The sequence below is a fragment of the Durio zibethinus genome, chromosome 20 (genome assembly GCF_047325235.1).
Source record: "Durio zibethinus cultivar Kanyao isolate XHJ-2024 chromosome 20, ASM4732523v1, whole genome shotgun sequence".
Classification (NCBI taxonomy): Eukaryota; Viridiplantae; Streptophyta; class Magnoliopsida; order Malvales; family Malvaceae; genus Durio; species Durio zibethinus.
The window spans coordinates 3,337,527-3,360,213 of record NC_143181.1 but is presented as its reverse complement, the minus strand read 5'-3'; the positions used below and the strand labels follow the sequence as shown (position 1 = coordinate 3,360,213).

Sequence of the window (22,687 nt, the reverse complement as noted above, 5' to 3'; positions counted from 1 at the left end):
TACATGAAATGATTCACTATCTTTAAAAAAAAAAACCAAAATGTAGTTTTTTTATAAATAAAAAAGAATTAAAAATATAAAATTACAATCATCTACCATCTTTGTATCCAAATTAATATTAAAAAAACTAAAGGGATAATTTTATCAATATAAACTTACCACCTAAACCTTACAAAAAAATAATAAAAATTTGTTGAAACAAAAAATAATTACAAACAAATCGTTTAACAAAATTAATAATATAATTTAAGGAAAAATTAAGAGTAAAATAATTGTTGAAAATTGTAATTAAGATATCCCAAAAAATGATCATAAGATAATTGTTTATATCAAATAGTTGAAAAAACATTACAGAAATAATGTTAAAAAATACTCAACATTCTTTGTTATAAATCGTAAATTAAATAAAAAATGAAAATAATAACGATTTAATCGATCATTAATTTCTTTATATCAATCGAAATAACAATTCATTTACTGTGATCACTTCCAAATTATATCATTCAATATTATTTTGTTCAATCCTGATTTCCCCAATAATATTACATATGGTATACCTTACAGGCAAATTATTATCCCTTTTAACACAGATGTTATGTAACTAACCATCAAAGAACCGCCTATTTTCTCATTTTTCCTTTTTTATTTTTATTAACAAAATCAAAATCTAGTAAACCCCAGATAGATTAAGGTGTCTATAGCTGTCCATCTTTACATATTTTTTGTGAAATAAGAATTATGTGAAAACGTAGACAATCCAATCAACTCAATTCGACACCTTTTTCTCTTTTTTTAAGTATACTCATACTTTCTAAAAACTCCTCTAAACAGAGGCTCTATAACTTTGTAAAAATAAATGCTCCTTTAAACAGAAGCTCAAAATCTTTAAAAAATAAAATAACGTTCATCTAAGTAGAGGCTCAACAATTTTAAAAAATAAAATAAAGTTTCTCTAAACAGAGAATCAATAACTTTAAAAAATAAAATAAGGCTCCTTTAAGTAGAGGCTCCTCTAAGCAAAGGTTCAACAACTTTGAAAAATTAAATAATGCTTCAACAACTTTGAAAAATAATATAAGGCGTCTTGACAATAATGTCCAGAAGAGTCATAAATCATGTCTGAAAAAATTTTAAGAGATTATACCCAGAGGTCTTATAAATTGTTTCTAATACTAAAAAGTACCATTTTTTAAATATTAAAATCTTACCTCAAAGGTATTCTTTTTCAAATAAGAAGTTGAAATTCTTTTATTGGAAAGTTTTCATATTTATTTTCTCCATGGGGAATCTCGAAATATCCCTGCTTCATGCACTGGACATTTTTACATGCAATGCACTAATCATTCAGAAATGCAATGCATGCTATGCCAATGTTGATTAATTAATTTTTCTTCAATTGTGGTACTTAAGTTTCTCAAGCTTTCTTCTTGGGCCATGAACCTTTCAATCTTCAGGCACTAAGACCAAACCAATGCAATTATCAATCATCCTTCTCATTTAACTTCCATCTTCTCTTCTTAAAGAAGTATTTTTTTTTTCCAAATTCACGAAACTGAACATTTCACATTTGTCTTTATCACTCTCAACCTCTCCAAGGTAATGTAAAAATCTTTCATGTTGTTATTCATTTATCAATCATTATTTCAATTTTAAAAAGTAAAAATGCAATCATACATTTCTTTCATTATAAGGTACTAGAGAGAAAAGAATAGGAATGGTTGGGAAATAAATGAAAAATAATCAATAAAAGAGAGAAACAAGGGATAAAGTGAAGTATCTCTTATTAAAACAAATGGTAGCACAACTTTGGCCATTGAACAGAGTAAAAAAGGAAAAAAAAGTTATAAAGATGGGTATGAGGTAACAACGCCCAAAATAAACCGTCAGACAATCATGATAACATATCTTGAAGTTTTTTGGAAAAATTCAACTACCCGATTGCTTTAACAACTTAAAACTCACTCGAATATGCTAGCTTCCATGCTGGTGAATTTTTAAATTTAATATTGTATTGTCATTATCTAAGCTACATTTTTAGGTGTTCAACTTAGATAAACTCCTTTTGACTCAAACTGTCTTTTTAGGTTTTTGACTTGAGTATTTCTTTTTCATTTTTTTTCATTTTATTTTTTTTATTTTTTTATTTTTCTTTATTTTTTTTCAAGCTTAGTACTTTTTTACAGTATCAAAATTTATAAGATGAGGCAAATCATATCTATCCATCTCAGTTAATATCAATGCTTCACCTCAAAAAGCTCGTTTCACAACATATGGCCATTCTCAATTCAAAGTCCACTTTCTTCTATTATCGTGTTAGTTTGGGAGAATTTTTTTTAAGACTAATTCTTCTTCTAAAAAACAATAAGGTCGAACCTTTTTATCATGAGCCCTCATCATTTTTTTTTATCTAGTTAACCATGACACAATGCTGTTAATCTCTTTTCTTTAATGAAATTTAACTGCTTACTGTGCTCTCAAATCCATTCAGCCTCTTTCAGCCTAATTTTCTTTAAAACCCTTAAGGAAGCGATTTCCACTTTCACTGGTAATACAACTTTTATCTTATAAACTAAGAAAAATAATGTTGCCTCAGTAGAGGTATGCATTGATGTTTGATAAGCATGTAGCGCAAATGGTAACTTTTCATACTAATCTTTATAGGTTTCGATAATCTTTTCAAGAATTTTTTATATATATTTTTATTTACCTCCTCAACTGCTCCATTCATTTTTTATGGTATGGTGTTAAATTATGATGCTTGATCTTATACTGAGCATATATTTTTTGCATCATCTTACTGTTTAAATTCTTGGCATTATCTGAAATGATTATTTCTAGAAGTCTATATCTATAAATAATCTCTTTCTTTATGAACTTACAGATCACAGATCGTGTCACACTTTTAAATGAAGCTATTTCACCCATTTCGTGAAATAATTTATTATTACAAAAATGAACCTATGCCCATTAGAAACCTTTGAGGTTATAGGACCAATGATATCCATACCTCACATAGAGAATGGCTAGGGTACTATCAAAACATGTAAAACAAACAGCAAAGCATGAATCTTATTAGCATAGATCTAGTACTTATGATATTTTTTAGTATAATCAATACAATCACTTTCAATTGTTAACCAACAGTACCATGCTCTTATGATTTGTCTTATCATCATATATCAATTTATATGTGCTTCACATATTTCATCATACATCTCTTTAATGATTTTCTTTGCTTCAACCTTATTTACGCATCTCAATAATACTTGATCATGATTTTTTTTGTACAAAACATCCTTATCTAGGAAGAAACTCATAGCTAGTCTTCGGATGACCCTTTTATCATTAAAAAGGGTATTGTCGATTCTTAATGTACTGCAAGATATCATAATACTAAGGCTTTCCATCTTCTTCCTCTTTTACATTAGAGCAATAAGTTGGCATATCCTTAACATCTAGCTTAATGGGGTTGAATATTGGTATTATCACTAACTTAAATCATTATTGCCAAAGTAGCCAAGGCATCAACAATCAAATTCTCTTTCTGAGGTAAATGATCAAACTAAATATCTTTAAACCGTTTAATTAGCTCTAGGATATACTTGTGATATAGAATGAGTTTCGAATCTCTTGTCTCCCATTTTCTTTTCAATTGATATATAACTAGAGCTAAGTCTTTAAATACTTTCAATGCTCTAACTTTTCTATCTCTAACAGCTTGTAAACCCATGATGCATGCATCATATTCAGTAATGTTATTTGTGCAATTAAAATTCAACCTCGCTATTGTATGATAGTATTGTTCCTATGGAGAAATCAAAATTGCCCCAATTCTATGTCTTAAAGTATTGGTAGCTCCATCAAAATATATTTTCCAACACTTCTCTTTATGCCCTTTTTCCTTCAGTTGAGAAATAACCATCAAATTTTTATCAAAAAATTCTAATCTCATTGGCTCATAATCTTCAATAACATCATCTTCGAAAAAATTAGCTATAGCACTTTTTTTATTACCTTCTGGCTTACATATATAATATCATACTCTGAGAGCATTACTTGCCATCTAACAATTCTTTTAGACAAAGAGGGTTTTTCAAAGATGTATTTAATTAGATCTTATTTTGTTATAAGCCAGGTGGTATGATAGAGCATGTGTTGTCTGAGTCTTTTAGTAGTCCAAGCTAATGCACAACATATTTTTTTCAAAGAAGAATACTTGGACTCATATTTTATGAATTTTTTACTCAGATAGTAAATAGCTCTCTCTTTTCAGCTAGATTCATCTTACTGCACCAACACACATCCCATTGAACTTTCGTACACTATTAGGTATAAAACCAAAAGTTTTCCTGGAATAGGCAGTACCAACATTAAAGATTAGACAAGTATTGCTTAATTTTATTAAAAGCTATTTGGCATTTCTCATTCCATTCTTCAGGATTATTCTTACATAAAAGTTTAAAAATAGGATCACACTTATAGGGTAAGTGAAAAATGAACCGAGAAATGTAGTTCAGTCTTCTTAGAAAACCTTGAACCTCTTTTAGTGTGCTTGGAGGTGACAAATTTTGAATGGCTTGTATTTTATCTGGATCGACTTCAATTCCTCTTTCACTGATCATAAAGCCTAGCAACTTCTCTGACCTTACTTCAAAGGTGCACTTAGCTAAGTTCAACTTGAGTTAGAGTTTTCTCAACCTTTTAAGAGCAACATATCAAAGAGCTATGGTGATACTCTTTCATGACATGATGCATAAAGAGATAGAAATATATGTGGATGATATGATTATGAAGTCTCAAAAATGAGAAGATCATGTCACTAATATTTTTTAAAACAAATGACATAATTTTGTAGCAAAATGTCCCCTATATAGTCATGAAAGTGGTTTTTTCCATAGAGTCTGCAGCTATCTTTATCTGGTTATACCTTGAGAACCCATCCATAAAGGAGAACATCGAATGCCTAGAAGTATTATCTACCAATGTGTTAATATGAGGCAAAAAAAAGTTATCCTTTAGGCTAGCCTTATTCAAATCATGATAATCTACGCAAATTCACACATTTTCATTTTTTTTAGAGACTGATACTATGTTGGCTACCAATTCTAGATTTTTGGCCACTTGTAAGAAACCTGCATCAAACTATTTTTTTACCTCTTCTTTAATCTTTAGCAACATTTTGGGTTTCATTTACCTTAATTTCTGTTGGACTGGTTTACATTCTGGCTTTAGGGGTAATTTATATTTCATTATTTTTGTACTAAGCCTAGGCATATCCTAATAAGACCAAGCAAACATATCTATAAATTCTCGAAGTAGATTTTTTAATTATAACATATCTTTTGATGAAAGTGAAGTACCAATTCTAATCTTTTTCTTATTCTTCTCATTTCTTAAATTCACCAATTCAGTTATCTCCTAATGAGGCTCAATTGGTTTACTTTCTTGCTCATTTAATCTCATTAGGTTTGGAAGGATAACATATTCTTTAAAATCATCTTTGTTATCAAGTTCATCAGTGTTAATTGAATTCTTAAAATTAACCTTTTGATTGTTATCATGATTATCTTCCTATTCATTTAAGGATTTGAAATTAAATGAAATGGGATATATTGTCAAAATGTGTTTAGAAAATGAAAAAATGAAAGCACTAGAAGAAATGAATGAAAATGCATCCTTCTTAATTTTTATTAAAATAATAATAGATAAATGGCCAAAACAAGAAAGATCACCCTAATGCCTTTAGGTATAAGCTATTAGGATGTGCAATTACATTGAATTAGTCTCAAATATAGTAGGCATTTTGATGATGCTTTAATTATCCAGCTTTTAGTCTGGCAAACAAGGGCATACCCATATTTCTTACTCATACCCATTTTCATCTCCAATCATATAGATAGATAACTCAATGAAAGCCTTTTTCATGCTCAATCTAAAATCTTCATTTGTATCTGGGTACATAAATTCTCCAAGCTTGAAGGTATCATAAAAGTGCGGGATGACTATTAACCTTACTATGATTTTTTCCCTTTTATTTGCTTGTCTTCTTTTTATCTTCCATTTTTCTACTTGATAGCCTAAGCCCAGCCCTTCACTGTTGTCCATTATCATCGAGAATTTTTTTATCCCTTACAAATTTCTTCATAATCCTGCTCTAAGATACTAACCTTTGTTGATAATCTAACTCACCACTATATTTAAAAATTGTTGGCTTATAGGTCTTTCGTCCACAGAGTTAACCAGTTTAAAAGACTAATAAGAACATTCTAGTGCATTTTCAACAGCCTTCACATATGAGGTATTTAATGGCTGAGTCACCAGTATATCTTTCTCTCCAAACATTACCACCAATTGACCTTTCATATTAAACTTGATCTTTTAGTGTAGGGTAAAAAGAATAGCACTTACCATGTGAATCCATGGCTTTCATAATAAGCAGCTATAAGATGAAAAGATATCCATCACTTGAAATTTTACATTAAATGTGCACGACTTAATTTGTAAAGATATTTTTATATCTGTCATAACTTCATGCTTGGTCTCATCGAAAGCTTAAAGGACCATATGGTTACTTTTCATATGTGAGCAATCAATAGATAACCTTGCCAAAATTGACATAGGCATGACATTAATAGCAGAACCATTATCGATAAGGACTTTGGCTATAATATGGCTCTTACACTTAATAGTGATATATAGAGCCTTGATATTTCCCCTTTCTTTTGAAAGAATCTTATCATCACTAAATGCTATGTAATTTGGCATGATCAAGTTTTCAGCTAAATGGTTTACATACTAAACAGACATATTATATGCTACATATACTTAGTTCAGCACTTTCAGCAAGGTATTTAGGTATGGTTTCGAATTCAATAACAATGATAACAATTAGATTTACGCTGACATCTTATTCAATTGTTTAACCATAAAATATTCATTGTATTTTACTAACTTTAAGAATTCACAAGCCTCTTTTTTTTACATCAACTTTTGATATTCTTCATCAAGCACTACTTTCAGATCATTTTGTTCTTCTCTTTCCTTTGCTTTTTCTTTTTTAACCCTTTTTAGCATTTTTGGAGTGTAGCATCTTTCACTCGAGTAATGCCCCCTACACCAGTTATATTGACAGCATCAGACTTAAATGCATTCTCCTATTGCACTTAGACTATCATGTCACAGTCATATTTTCAAGACACAACTTTATTGTCATTGTAAAGGAATAGAATAGGGACTTTAAAAATTATCAACCTGGGAACGAGCTTGTCTATAGTCGACTTTGGCCTATCCCACAGTAAATTGTTATCGACCATGAAAATAGATATGATGGCTTGTCGATCATAGACACTTCAACATTTTTTAAATCTTTCTTTTTTTCATAAAATCGAATCTGATAAAAATCAATGAGCTTTTGTATCTCCTGGTAAAACTACTCAGAGGTTTTGATAGAGTAGCCAGATGCCCCACTATGATACTTGTAATTGCTATTTGATACATACTTTTTATGATAACTGTATGGACTTACTGGCTATATCATGTCAACTTTCTATAAAGCATCAAATAGCTGACTGAGAGGTGTTTTTATTTCTGTCACTCTCTTTTTCAGGTGATGCTCTTATTCCTCACTCAGAGCATTAATATTGTGATTAGGCAAAAGATTGCTACTAACGTTTGGTGCTTCAAAGTAGTACGATTATCAATGAAATGACCAACAATCTCATAGTGATAGTCACAATGGGCTATAGGATTATACCATTTGGGATAAGGTGGCTTTAATGGTTCTAATCGACTAAGAGCAATTAGATGATTGTTATAGAGCTCTCAATATAACTCTACATATGTCATAAGGATTGGATCGAATACGAGATTTTCGTGAGTAGTTTGTTACTCTCATGTACTACTTATTGGGCTAGCCGGACGGGTCTGAGGTCTTGAGAAAGGTTGAATATTGGCCTATATATGGTAGTTTGAAGTCTGAAATGAGGTTGATAGGTCAAAGAGTAAGACAGTTGTGGGATTATGTGGTACTGGTAATGAGAGGCATTATTCATAGTAGGGTAATATAGAGAGTAGCATTGTGGTTTGTAAGATTGATAATCCTTGAACTGTTGTCTATCAAAGCTCACAGCCTGAGCTTTAGTCTTTTTTTTCTTTAGGGTTTTCTTAGTGGATGCTTTCCTTTCTTTTAACTTGTTATTCTTGATGGCATTCTCGATGATTTCACCTAAGATCACCACATTAGTTAAATTTTTTATTGCATTTCTTATCATCTTTTTATATAGAGAGATTTCAAAATGTTGACGAATAATACTGTGGTTTCTTTTTTAGTTAAAGAAGGTTGCACTTGAAAAGCTATATCTTTTCACCTCTAGACATATTTTTTGAATGACTTATTTACCATTTTCTTCATATTCTACAAAGATAAACGATCAAGGGCCAAATCTATGATATGTCGATATTGACTGATTAAGTCACGAGCCATATCATTTCAAGAACGTATGCGGGTTCTGTCAAACTAGACATACCATTTAGCAACGAAGCCAGTAAGGCTATCTTAGAATACATGCATCAATAGCTTTTCATTATGGGTATAGGCTGTCATCTTTCGACAGTACATGGTAATATGGGTCTTTAGATATCTTGTACCATCATATTTCTTAAACTTCAATACTTTAAACTTCAGAGGAATAACCACATCTGAAACTAAACAAAGCCCAGCAACATCGATAAAACCATAAAACCCAATTTCTTCCACTATCCATAACCTCTCTTTCAGCATACTAATCTTCAATTCTTTTAGAGATTCAATCACTTTTGCTTTCTCTCTATTTTTTTCCTTTAAATCATCAAGATCGAGAACTTGAATTGGTTCCATTATTTTTTCATTACAAATAAGAATTACATAGCTATGGTAATGCCTTAGGTTCGAAGCTGATGGTATTTCGGGATATGTAAGGTAGGTGAACTATTATGGTGGTACCTCTTATGTAGACTGAGCTTGAAGTGGACCAAAACTAGATGAATATAGGGGGTTAGCCACCTTTTGTGATAGATGATTCTATTGGCTGGTATTTTTTTCTATCCTTTTTCCCTTGTTTAACTTTTTTAGAGCATTCAAAATTTTACTCAATTTGTTTTCAAGTTTTTCCTGAGCTTTTTATATCTTCTTAAGATGATGAAAGTTTTTTAACTCTATTTGTCTAGCTCAGGCCCTTGTGTTGTATCAATGAGTGGAGTTTTTGCTTGGTGAAGCTATCCTTAAACTTTGAGTACCATAATTATATGATTATTAAAAATTATATGCTCTATGTTTGATATGTAAATGCATGCATGAAATGTCCTAATATTTGCCACATCACCATTATTGATAAAAAATCTCAATTTGAAACTTTATTTGACCAAATTTTAAAACTACATTATCCTAAATCTTAAACATCATCTTTTATTTCCTAACATTATCCTAATGCTTTCTTATAAATTTTAAAGCTCGTTGATAATGATTTTATGCCTCATCTAGAAAGTCAAGCAATTGCCACCCATGAGCTCCCACTGGTTGCATAATAGCCTTTAAATCTTTTACTTCTTCTTTCATTTCTGATGTTTTGTTTGCAACAATGCATAGCTAATCGAACAAATGCCTTAGATGTTTTTATTTTTTTATGTACATGTCTTTCTATAACTCACTCTGTTTAGCTTGTCTTTTGCATTCATTAAACAAGGCTTTTACGTGTGTTATGTACTGATCCATTATTCTTTGTAACATCTAGTTATGTCAGTGTGCCCTAGCAGTAGCTTTTTGTACATCTTTCACCCTTGCTTTTAATAGTTCATTTTCTTTTAAGAGTCAAGTAAGCTCGGGTATGACTGACAAATGTGTCATGTCTAGATCATTGAATAGAGCTTTTTATTAATCTTTTTGCTTCATGAGGCTTTGAATTTTCTATTCTTAAAGCCTTAAACTCTCTTTCATTTCTAACTTTAATCGCTTATTTTTCTGTTTTAGCTCATCTTTCTTATTTTGGAGTTTTTTTTTTGCCGTTTCCACTTTGAGTAAAAGATCTTGAAAAATCAACTTTGAGGAATGGTCCATTATTTATTCTTTAGGAAGCATAATATCCTTGCCCCTCCTTATATGCCACACAATATATTTCGAGGTGACATCATAAGTAAGCCTCTCCTGGCTAACCCTGATGGTTTGTTTCCATGCCTTTTCTATCATTTCGATCATTCCATATGCCTATTTTTCAGTGAAAAAAAATTTTCACTGATTAAGTTCATAGGTTTCTAGAATGAATTGCTCACATCCGGATTATCTTATTACCAAAGTTGGGGCATATGTAACAGCACCCCATAGACCCAATAAGAACACCCAAGATTGATTCCCATAACTATATAACACAGTGTCATAACGCATCGAAGGTGCTCTCTAAATTATCTTTTGGCTATCCAACACATAAAAATAAGAAATCCATTCTTCTTTTGACTTTGCTTTAGGTCATGTGCTGCAACAAAACTCCTTGATTGAAACACTGGAATGAAGATATAGTTTATGAAACTAGCTTTCTTCACACTTAATGTGACTCTTCATCCATACATAAAGCAATTGTAAGTACCCATTAAATCGACCTTTACCATTTCTATGACAGAAATTCAAGGAATAAATGGTTTCTACTAAAATAGTTGATGCTGCATTAACTTTGTATGCTAACTGATCAACAAAGTCTATCACTGTGACATCAACATGTCCAATGACTTTTGAAAAGATTACTAATCTATATAGAGCTATGGCCATTACCACCATCCCCTGATCATCATCCAAATACCCCTGGATGAAGTTTCATAGAAAATTCAATGGGATAGCCTTACTTTCACCTTTTATCTTGACACATGCATCAACTTGAGGCAAGCTAATTCCTAGCATTTGCACCAACCTTTTATGATAACCCACCTTATTTGACTAATAAATCTTGTCTGAGTTTGGCAAATCAAAATGAAGTAAGACCATATACTCTTTAATTGTAGGCATCATGTCTACTTATTGAAGATGAAACAACTATAAAAAAGATCCTAAACTGAATGATGGCTCTAATCAAATTATTGTTTACATCCATTTGGAGCAGTGAAGCTATGTCTCTATATTTATTCTCAAATGCCTTTTGACTTATTCTATTAATGCATCCCCAAACATTATTTAAGTCAGTCAGGTCATTTTGTTAGAGATCGAGATTAACTCTCTATAGCAATAATGAAACAAAATCCTCAAGCAAGCAATTTTTTTTTTTTACTTTTTTTTTACTTAATTTTTAATTGATGAGGAGATTCACAACGAACTGATGTAGACTTTGATTGCATCTGGCTTTTCATGGATGTAAGTGTGAGATATGATTTATCAATAATTGATATATGGTAAATATTCCATATGTGAGAATGATGCAAATGACAATGTTAAAACATGAGCATGAAAATCATGCATAGAATTAAATAATATGAAAATGATGCAGGTGCATAAAATCAAACAAACAAAATAGTTAGATAAACAATTACAAGTTATTCTTTCTTGTGTCCTAATTTCGAGATACATATATCAATGGGTAGGAAGGGCTCTATCTTAAGGCTAACTTCTTAAGTGTAAACTATATGCAGAGTTAGGTGACTTTGACCACTAAAGGTTCCCAAATTATTTCTTATATCATTGTCCATCATAGACTAGTAAGGCAATCTAATCCTCACCCACTACAAGCTACCAACGAAAAGAATTCAATTTGAGTGGGAGTATTTCACAGCCATTACGAAAATTATCATCTCACAAGAGCGTAAGTACTTTACTCTCTCCTAAGAAGGACAGAGCTCGGGTATAGAGCTCATATCATGCAAATGCATGTGACAATGTGTGTGAAGGAACATATAATTGTCAACCCCATAAATCAAACAAGAAACAATAAAAGAAAAACGTTAGTAAACAAATAATTACAATGTAAAACCATTAGATCAAAGGATAGGATATATTTAAAATGTTATGGCCTGACTCTCTATAGCATCCTCGATGAAGTCACCAAACTGTCATAACATATAGATCTGTAAATCTATAGCCAGACTTAACAAAAAGAGTCACCACCAATCTTTTTTAACTAGGTGTGATTAACCACCTTAAGAAACTGTCCTCTTAAGAAGCTCTTAAACTTGACTGAGGGTCCCTAAAAGAATAGGTTTGGGTCTACTAACCAGAATAAGGTTCGAGAGTTCAATTACATTTTAGAAAAGTTATAGCACCTCCACATGCCCATCCAAAGGATGGTACCATTTTATTTTAAATTTATCCTAAGGTCTCGATTCTAATGGTTTTAATCTCTAATGTTGAATATTAGAAATAATTCTTAAGATTTTCCATCAATCTGACAAAATTTTTAAAAATATTTTCTCATCTCAAAAGTATCCAAGAATCCCATTTATTTTCTTAAAAAAGCTCCATCGTTAGAAGATTTTTATTTTTTATTTTTGTCGAAAATATATCCAATTATTTTACCATTTTGGCCATATTAGAAATATCTTTTCTTTTTTTCTTTTTTTTTTTTTTTGAATTTCTAAATTCTCCACTATTTGGGCTTATTTAGAAATTTTTTTTTTGGAAAAAAAATAATATGACAATTATTTTTCTTAAAATTTTATTTAAATTTTTTCACCATTTGTGATAAATTTAAAGAAATTTCTCACCTAGAGATTTCTTAGAAAATTTACCATTTGAAATTTCTAAGAGTCTCATTATTGGATAACTGTCAAATATTTTTAATCAAAATTTTTATTTGAAAAATATTACAATTACTTTTATTGAGATTCCCTTTAAATTATTTCACCATTTAGAACAAATTTAGAGAAATTTCTCACTTAGAGATTTCTTAAAAAATTTATCATTTGAAATTTCTAAGAATCTCATCATTAAGTAATTTGTATTTAATTTCAAATTTTTTATTTTTTATTTTTATTATTTTCTTTTTTTTTTTTAAAATAAATACTAATTATTGTTATTGAAACTTTATCTAAATTATTCTACCATTTAAGATAAATTTAGAGAAATTTCTCACTTATGAATTTTATAAAAATTTACCATTTGAAATTTCTATAAATTTCATCATTGGATAATTAATATTTATTCTAAAAAAAAAAATACTTTATTTTGTTTTATATTGTTTATATTTTTTCTAAATTTTAATCATGCAAAAAAAAAACTTTAAAAGTAAATAAATAAAGTAAAATAAAAAAATAGTAAAATAAGATCGACTCACTTTCAACGGCTTCAGTGCAACTCGACTTTAGGCTCAGAAGATGGCTTGGAGGCTCGGTATATGGCTCGACTCGGTTGGAAGGCTCGGATGGTACATGGGTCGAAAAAACGGATTGACGTGTGGGTCGAGTCGCCCGCTAGAAAACATGCGGATCCTGCAGTTTGTTATGCTCCAAAACGACACCGTTTCCTGAGGATATAAAAGCCCCAAGTTTTGGTTTTTTCATCAAACCTCCTCTTTTCACTCTCTCTCTTCTTTCTTTTTCCCCTCTATTTCTCTCTAGGATTCAAGAACTCTGGTTAAATCCTTCGTCAGATTATGGAAATTATGTCAAAATCTGGATTAGTTTGTCGAAAGTTGGCCAGAAGTTTACCGATTTTTGAAAATCTATCGCCAAAAACTGAGGAACAAGCCGGAATCTAGAAATCTTACTAGAATCTCACTGAAAAATTCAAACTCGCCAAAAAAATCCCACCGAAATATGAAAATTTCTAGAAAATTTCTAGGCAAAAATCTTTTTTTTAAAACCCAAAAATCTCCAAACAAATTTTTGATTGCTTTCGCATGCTTTTTTTGATCTCTATGCTTCTGTATGTCTCTATTTTTTGTATGTCCATAATTCCTCAATTAGGGTCTATATTTATAAGGTTTTAATCCAAAGAATCCTAATCCAGATAGAAATCTTAAATTTAATCCAAATTCAAACTCAACTACCTATTTTCTCTTTTTTTTTATTTTTTGTTTTTTATTTATTTTTTATTACAAAATTCAAATATAATAGACCCGGACATATTGAGGTGTCTACCCTAATGAAGTTCTATTTTTCGTATATTTACAAAACTTATCTTATGAATATGATGTTAAAGAACTTTTGCTCTGGACAGATTAAGGTTAGGATCTAAAAGCATGCAGTGAAGTGCACTGAGATATCAAATCATGGACCCACGGGCATGATGGCCTGCTTTCATTATGATATGCACCAATCCAAAGTCCAAAGTTGGAGTTGTGAATTACTAGCAAGCAAAGCAATACCCATCCGCTATTGAGAGAAACCTTTCAAATTGAAAGTTTTAAATGTTAGAATACAACCAAAATAGAAAATACCTTCAAATGATTCTCAGCAGGATCATGAAAAAGTTGGCACCACCATAAATTGTGGCAACGCAAGAGAACAACAGACAACAGCATTCTTCATTGAACCTTCCTAAGATTAAAGAACAAAGGATTGCATGACAAAAACATCAAAGTCCCTCCCAATTCGTGGCAACTTTGCTGCGATAATTTAAAGTACCTCAATTCCCCAAAGATCAGTCAAACAAAATATATATAATTTCTCTGGAGTAATAAAATTTATTTAAACAAAAATTAACAAGGCAAAACTACTTAGAATGGGTTATATTTCCGTAATAGGGAATAACACAATTAAGTGGTCCTTTATGATTTTTATATGATGATAGCTCTTGAATTTAAAGTTTAATTTAATTCATTCACATAATTATTTTTAAAATAAAATATTTATTAAGTCTAAAAAAAAAAAAAAAAATCATCCATCAATTTTCCAGGTTTGTGTAATTGTTTAATAAACTTCATTTTTATACTGATTTGCTCAGCAATTGTTTGTGAAATATTGCAGGACATGGGAAAATGCCAGGGAATGAACATACATTAACAGACATTCTCTTGAGCCTTGTGCAGAGTCGATGCAAGAAAAGATAATACTAGTAACTCTCTAAAACCTTCAGGAATCAGGATGTTAAAAGATGGCATACTGTTCCAAACTCCAAACCATCAGATGGTCTCAACAATCATCTGCAAGTTGATGATGTCTCAGTGCTTGTTTCGTTACCTTGCATAGAGCACCATGTAATTCCTGCTAGGGGCTGGAGGAGGGTGCATTTCAAAGCACAAAAGATCCCAACCTCCAAATTCTGTAATTACATCAGGCTGGTAGGATTGTCCCTACTAAATAGTTTATGATGTAAACAGATCTATGGAAATCAACTTGTGCTGCTCCATTTTTTTGTTCTTACTCTGTAATTACCCTTTTGCTGTTACAGGTAACATGGTAACAGGAGAGCATTTGGTGCAATCGACCAACATCTACCGATAATAGAGTGCAGAATGAAGGCGTGCTGAATTTTTATTTTCAGCGATAAAATCCGATCTATAAAAGAATTGTAATTTCTTACAGAAACTGGAACTAAAATAAACATAGGCAAATCCACCTCGAAATTTAAGAGAGGTTAAAAACTTACATATTTATCAGGGTGCATTCAGTTTCAGTTTCAATTTCAATTTCATGTCATTTAAACATTAAGCCAATAAGTAAGCACAAAAACCCAGAGAACCAAACAAAAAACCTCAAACAAATACGACACAACCGACATAATGATAAACAAGAAACTACCCACTTGAAACAGGTGCCTGTAGAGCAGAGCCAGCGAGACCAACCTCATTAACACCAGCGACAACATCGTCACCATCATCAGCATCACCGCTCGAAACCAGGGTCCAATCAGGAGGGAGTGGAGGCAAAGGAGCGTAAACGGTGGGTTTCCTCCTTATGTCCCATGGCTGCGTCTTGCGTGGCCTTGTCTTCATGTGATGCTTCGTTGCCTTCTTCTGTGGCCTCGATGAACATTCTACCACTAACCCACCATTAGATTTTGTTTTAAATGAAGGTACAGAGGGGATGGAGTTGGGAAGAAAGGTGATTTTGGTAGCTGAAGTAATGGAAATTATTGGCATTTTTTCTTTCGGCTTGGGTTTGCTCCCTCTTTGTCCGGTCGTTTTCTTCCTTGCTTTCGGTTACATAAAAAAACAATAGGGAGGGTGAGACACTGAGAGTCAATGAAACGGGCGTCTTTCCTTTCGGATCACATGCGCTATCCTTTTTTCCTTTCTCACTTTTTCATTTACCTTTGTACTACAATTCACTGACACGAGAAAATTTCAATTACTTTGGGCCTCAAATTTTGGTCTTCTCTGTTCCTTTTTTGAACATTGGGCATTTGGGTCAAACCTATTTACTTTTTACCTATACTTTTTTAGAAAGGTTAGTCCTATAAAACGTTTCGTTGAGGTAAAATTTCATGACATAATAAAAAATAAATTAGTAATGATATATCATCTTTTTATTTTAAATATATCTAAAACAATTTCCTGATAAGTGTATTTCAAAAATCTTTGCCTAACTTATTTGTAACACATTATTTTATAAATAGTAATTTAACTATTTTAATTGGTACTTATAAGTACTTGTTAACGATATTCTAAAAATAACATTAATTACTTTTAAATTTCTAATTAAGATATTTTTTAGTAAAATAATTTTATAATAAAAAATTAATATATTAAACTCATTAGAATTATTCATGTAATACCTTTTATGAGTTTTTTTTTTCATTTTTCCCTTTTTATTTTTTTAAATTTTTTTTAAGATTTTGGTTTTTTTTTTATTAGATAAATTATATGAGAAAATGAAATCAATGAAAGTGTCTATATGTCAACTCAATTTTTTTTTACTTTTATTTTTTTAATTGGTAAAATTTATAAAAAAAATGATTAATAGAAATAATAAAATAAAAAATTTGACCTGCAATAATGTGCAAATATTCGTATCGTTGAAAAAAGAGAAATATATATTATCTTATTTTTAAACAACAATATTATTATCAACAATGATTTTCAAAATCATATTAAAATTTTACCTTTTAATTTTTCAAGGGTGTATATTACGGCTTTTTAAGCAAATGTCACATTTCTTCTGTTAAGGGGCATTTTCTTAAATGAAAAAAATAGTAAGTGTAAATTTCAAGAGGCAAATAATATCTCATAATGGATACAATTCAACAATTCTTAAATTAATAATGTCGGTCCATTCTATCAATAATGACACTATCTATAGAAAGTCATAACATGCTAAAAAAATACAAAATTTACACTATTAACTAAGCTAGTATTTAAAAAAAAATCTCACATTTGATAGTCAATAATTGAATGGTGACTTTACAAATAAAAATCGTTTTTCTTTTTGAAATGCCTTATTTTTCAAAAGATAAAAGCGTGGGTAAACCTTCAAGTTATCATAACAAATAATATATCCTAATAAGCGTAATCTAAAAAATTTTTATGTAACTTATTTATAACACATTATTTAAGAAATAGTAATTTAACTATTTTCCATTGGTATTTATAAGCACTTGTTAACAGGATTTAAAAATTAATATTAACTACTTTTAAATTTTTAATTAAGACGCTTTTTAGTAAATTATTTTATAATAAGAAATTAATAATTTAAATTCATTAGAATTGTCCACACAACACCTTTTTATGAGTTTTTTTTTCGTTTTTCCCCTTTTCACTTTTTTTTTAAAATTTTCTTGAGAGTTTGGTTTTTTTAATAGATAAATTTTGAGAAAATTAAGTTAACGGAATTATCCACATGTCACCCTAGTTTTTTTTTTACCTTTCATTTTTTTTTAATTTGATAAATTTTACAAAAAAAAATAATTAATAGTAATAACAAAATAAAAAAATTTTGACCTGCAATAATGCGTGGATATTCATCTAGTTATATATATCTTATTTTTTAGTAACAATATTATTATCAAAAATGATTTTCAAATTCATATTAATTTTTTTTTTCATTTTTGCCCTTTTCATTTTTTTTTTCTTAAGAGTTTGGTTTTTTTATTAGATAAATTCTATAAGCAAATGAAATTAATGGAAGTATGCACATGTCACCCTAATTTGTTTTTTTTTTTTACCTCTCATTTTTTTATTTGAAATAATTTACAAAAAAATGATTAATAAAAATAATAAAATAAAAAATTTTGACTCATAATAATGCGCAGATATTCATCTAGTTATATATAAAGGAAAGAAATATATATTATTTTATTTTTAACAACAATATTATTATCAACAATGATTTTCAAAGTCATATTAAATTTTTTTATTTTTATTTTCCAAGGGTGAGGATTGTGGTTGTTTAAACAAATGTCGCATTTCTCCTGTTGGGATGCATTTTCTTAAATCACAAAATAATGACTTTAAATCTCAAAGGTTATCATGCAAATAATATTTCATAGTAATCGTAATCTATTTAACATTACAATATATCCTAATAACCAGAATCCAATGATCATTATCTAACTTGGCTTTATAAGTAAAAGTCGTTTTGTGTGTTGAAAGTCATTTTTCTTGTTAAAATGTTTTTTTTTTTTTTAAAGATAAAATTGTAGCTTCAAGTTAACATAATAAGCAATAAATCCTACTAACCGTAATCCAATAATCCTTATATAGCTTATTTTCAACACATTATTTATCAAATAATTATTTAAATATTTTTAATTGGTATCTATAATTAAGCACTTTTTAACTGTATTTTAAAAATAATATTAACTGCTTTTCAAATTTCTAATTAAAACACTATTTAGTAAAATCATTTTTTTAATAAAAAAATGTTAATTGGCATCTAATGACCGATTAAAATTATATTTTATAATAAAAATGTTAATGAATATCCAATATCATTGATTAATATGATATTTTATAATAAAAATATTAATATATGTCAAATTACTCTGCTATTTTTTAAAAAATGGGTGCTTTAGTAAAATTTTATTTGATGGCTAATGACGGCGATTTGAAACAGCCCGATTACAAATGGAAAGTCAAAAGTAGGAAGATTTTTTGGTTAACCCTTTTTTTCTAATTAAATTTTCTTTGGGCCGAAGAAAGAACAAATTGGCGAGTGAGCAAAATCCGACGTGGCACAACTAAGTAAATGAAAAAAACAGCTACGTAGCCCGCAAGACATTCTTCTCTGTCCAGAAATCCATAACCGTCACAAATTTTTTACGTTATCAAAAAAATACCCTTATTCAATTCCTTCCACTTGCCTTAACTGTCATGGAAAGGAGACCTAATTTTGTAATTTTATCTGTAAACCAAGTCCAAATTCTACACGCAATGTTTTCAGCGCCTTCAAATAGCGTGGGTTCTTTTTTTACTTTTACTACTATTCCTACAACCTCTGCTGTTTATTTTTTCAGAATTTTTAAGACATTTTGTTTTTATAGTTCCAAGGAGGTCAAATGGCTCAACAAGGAGCAACAAAGGCGGCATCGACGAAGAGCCCGGAGGGGTCCGTTAGGATCACGGTTCCCCCTCTATCGTCATCTTCCTCCTCACCGAAAAATCAAGAAAAATGCATCGTTGGCGGATGCGGCGTCCAATCTAGTACCTTGAAACGAGTTTTCAATCAGAACAACGCGAACTTCGGACGAAGCACGGTTCCGTCGCGGCTCATGTACTATCGCAATGGTTCGTGGATGAATTTCTCGGCCGATGTTGTAGAAACACTGAAAACCTGTTTCGTGGAGCGGAAACCAATTACCGAAGCATCGGTCGACGGAGCAAAGTATATTTTTGATTTCAAGAAAATGATTCAGACTGATTACCTGACAGGAAATTGCAGGTCAATTTCTTGGATCGATGAAAATGACGAGTGCTTTTTTCCTAAAGAGGTTTTCAGCGAAGAAGACTTTATGGAATCCGAATATGAAAACGAAAAGGATGATAATATTATCTGCAATTACAAAACTAAGAATAATAATCGCTATCCTAAGATTGAGATTGAAATTAAGATTGATCCAAGTTCATCGAAGAGAAAGCGAGAGGAGGAGGCTGAAGTGAGTTGCACTAACAAAGCCGCGGGAGGAGCTCCTAAACATCCTCTTTTGGAGGGAGGAGCTCCTAAATGGCCTAATACGAAGCTGTTGAGTGAAGTAATGAGAGATTATTTGCTTGTTAAGGATCATTTCTTGAACGGAATAAGGAAAGTTGATGCTGGGGTTAGGCTTACTTCAATTCATCAGTATAAGGGGGAAGGGCATTTTGCTAAGGCTCGGCTCGAGGTTTTTCAGAAGCAGATTGAGATTACTAGGGCTGCAAGAGGCACTACAAATATGGTTTTTGCATGGTATGGAGTGTCTGCCAAGGTTGTGGATAGTATTTTGGTTCATGGGTTTGGATTCCTTAGTAGGGTTCCCTTGACTGATCTTTATGGGATTGGCGTTTATTTGTCTCCGTTTGGGCTGCCACACTTGAGGTAATTCTTTACTCCTTTTGTTTATTGTCCAGTTTGTTACTTATGGTAATGTCTCCGATTTTTGTTTTCCTCTTTTTTTTTATAAATTGAAAACAAAAACATATTTGATAGGTTTAGCTTTTTTAAAAAATTTTGGCACTATTACACACAAACTATTTACAGAAAATACAATTAACCACTATAGTGAGTTACAATTATTATATTAATAAAATAATATTTTTATTAATAAATATTATATTAATAATATATTAACAAATAATATTTTAGATTAATAACATAATATTAATATAATATAGTAATAAATAATATAATATATAATAAATAAATAATAATATATTAATAAATAAGTAATATTATATTAATAAATATTATTAATAACAAATGAAGCTTAAAATTTTTAACCACTTTCTCTTGCATGTTTTGTTTTCACATTTTTTAAAATAAAGACATTTTATCCAAACATGTTTTTAAATTCAATAAATTAAAAATAAAAGAAAACAAAATTTTTAAAAACATAAAATATAAAACATAAAACACACAATAATACTAAGGGTTTTTCCCACAGTGGATAAGGCTGTATTGGCTCAGTTACCTGTAAGTTCGAGATTTGATCAAGTTAGCTTTAGAATTAATTCAAGTCAAGTTCTTACAATGCTAATTTTTGGTTTGTGCAGTTCTGGAGCTCAGTCTAGTAGTAATTTAGTATCATATGTTTATGTCATATTTACAACAGGATGAACAAACAGCCTAGTCTTGATCAATTCGCCTTCATAAGTTTAATTACTCTTTAATACGTAGTTTTTCTTTTTTCGGTAAATTTAACTTTTATACTGTTCTTTTGATCTGTGTTTTATGTCGAATTAATTGTTGCAGTGCAAGGCTGGCAGATTCTGATGATAATGGTGTAAAACATCTTATTCTGTGCCGGGTTATATTGGGGAATGTTGAGAAAGTGGAAGCTGGATCTAAACAGTGTCATCCATCTAGTGTTGATTTCGACACTGGTTCTGATGATCCTAAGAACCCAAAGTGGTATGTGGTATGGTCAACTAACGCTACCATGCGTGTTCTTCCTGAGTTTGTTGTGAGTTTCAGTCCTTCTGGTAACATGCAAGGTAAACTTTTCTACCCTTCTTGGTATCCATTTTTTCTTTTATATATTTTGGAAGTTAATAATTTAGACGTTTTCTTGTAGGTCAACCAGGGCAACTAATAGCTGTGGGAGCATTGCTTTCAAAACTTAATCGCTCTCTTCCACCTGCCAAACTCCAGGAAATATCGATTTCATTTAACGCATACAAGGTAAGGAGGCTGCATGTCTATTAGATGAACATGTTTCTTGCTGCTTATAATGAAAGTTACCTTTAAACTATAAACAAATTTTATATTTCCAATTGTTGCCACAGGCTGGAATGATGACCAAAAAAGATTTTTCAAGGAGGTTACAACTGGTTGCTGGGGAAAAGGCTCTGAAATGTGCTATTGAGGAAATTAATGCTTCTGGATGATTTGGAAGTGTTGAACTGTTACTGATTTCATTTGCTTATCCCATTGAAAAGAAAAAAAAAAAAGAAAACAAATGTAATTGTTGCCTCACAACTAGGATAGGCAAGGAATAGCTTAGACCACAGAAACAACAAAAATAAATTCTGTTTATTTTCTTGGGGGGGGGGGGGGTGTTCTTTTTTCCTTTTTCTTTGAAGACATGGTACATGTAACAATCATGATTCGAGACAATATAAAGTTTACAATTTCAGTTTGCTAAATTTTTTTTCCTTTTTACTGTAGATTTTATTTTGTTGTTTACTTCATCTTAGGCAGTTTCACCTATGTCTATTGGGTTCTTTTTTGCACTCGAGGCTTCATCTATCAATTGTTAAATACTTAAAAGTTCATTGGTTTTGAGTATTTTAACTTTGGTGGTTTCCATTGCATCCTTGTCGCTATTTAGATTAGCATATGATGTGTTTGTATCAAGTTGTATTTTTCAGTTTTTACTATCATGGTTTAAAGGGATTTATTTACACCCGCATTATGATCTAGAGTATGTTGTTGAATTTTTCCCCCTTTTCTTCCTTTAGGCTTTGTCTAAAGCTTTTTAATAAGCAATGATGTTTGATTACTGAAAAGTTGATTGTTTACATTGTGTCATTTGCGTCAGTTCAAAGAGCTAGATGATTGCAGACACCAGACTACTATGGTCTTGTGAAATTGTACTTATCGCTTTTGCTATTGTAGTTCAAAGAAGAAGTAGAAAGTAGAAACTATGATCTCACTCCTTGTTTAATTA

At 30.5% G+C, this 22,687-nt stretch overlaps 2 protein-coding genes across 2 annotated transcripts; one reads left to right on the top strand and one right to left on the bottom strand.

Moving 5' to 3' along the window:
* Positions 1-15,492: 15,492 nt before the first annotated feature.
* On the bottom strand, positions 15,493-16,099 carry LOC111315103 (large ribosomal subunit protein cL38-like). The gene has a single exon (XM_089749443.1). It carries the CDS (start codon positions 16,026-16,028, stop codon positions 15,684-15,686), a length of 345 nt encoding a protein of 114 aa, XP_089605569.1. The 5' UTR covers positions 16,029-16,099; the 3' UTR covers positions 15,493-15,683.
* A 3,217-nt stretch (positions 16,100-19,316) lies between these two features.
* LOC111314905 (putative inactive poly [ADP-ribose] polymerase SRO3) lies at positions 19,317-22,155 on the top strand. The gene is made up of 4 exons (XM_022916521.2): positions 19,317-20,397; positions 21,271-21,512; positions 21,593-21,699; positions 21,804-22,155. Exons 1-4 carry the CDS (start codon positions 19,382-19,384, stop codon positions 21,903-21,905), a joined length of 1,467 nt encoding a protein of 488 aa, XP_022772256.2. The 5' UTR covers positions 19,317-19,381; the 3' UTR covers positions 21,906-22,155.
* Positions 22,156-22,687: the final 532 nt, after the last annotated feature.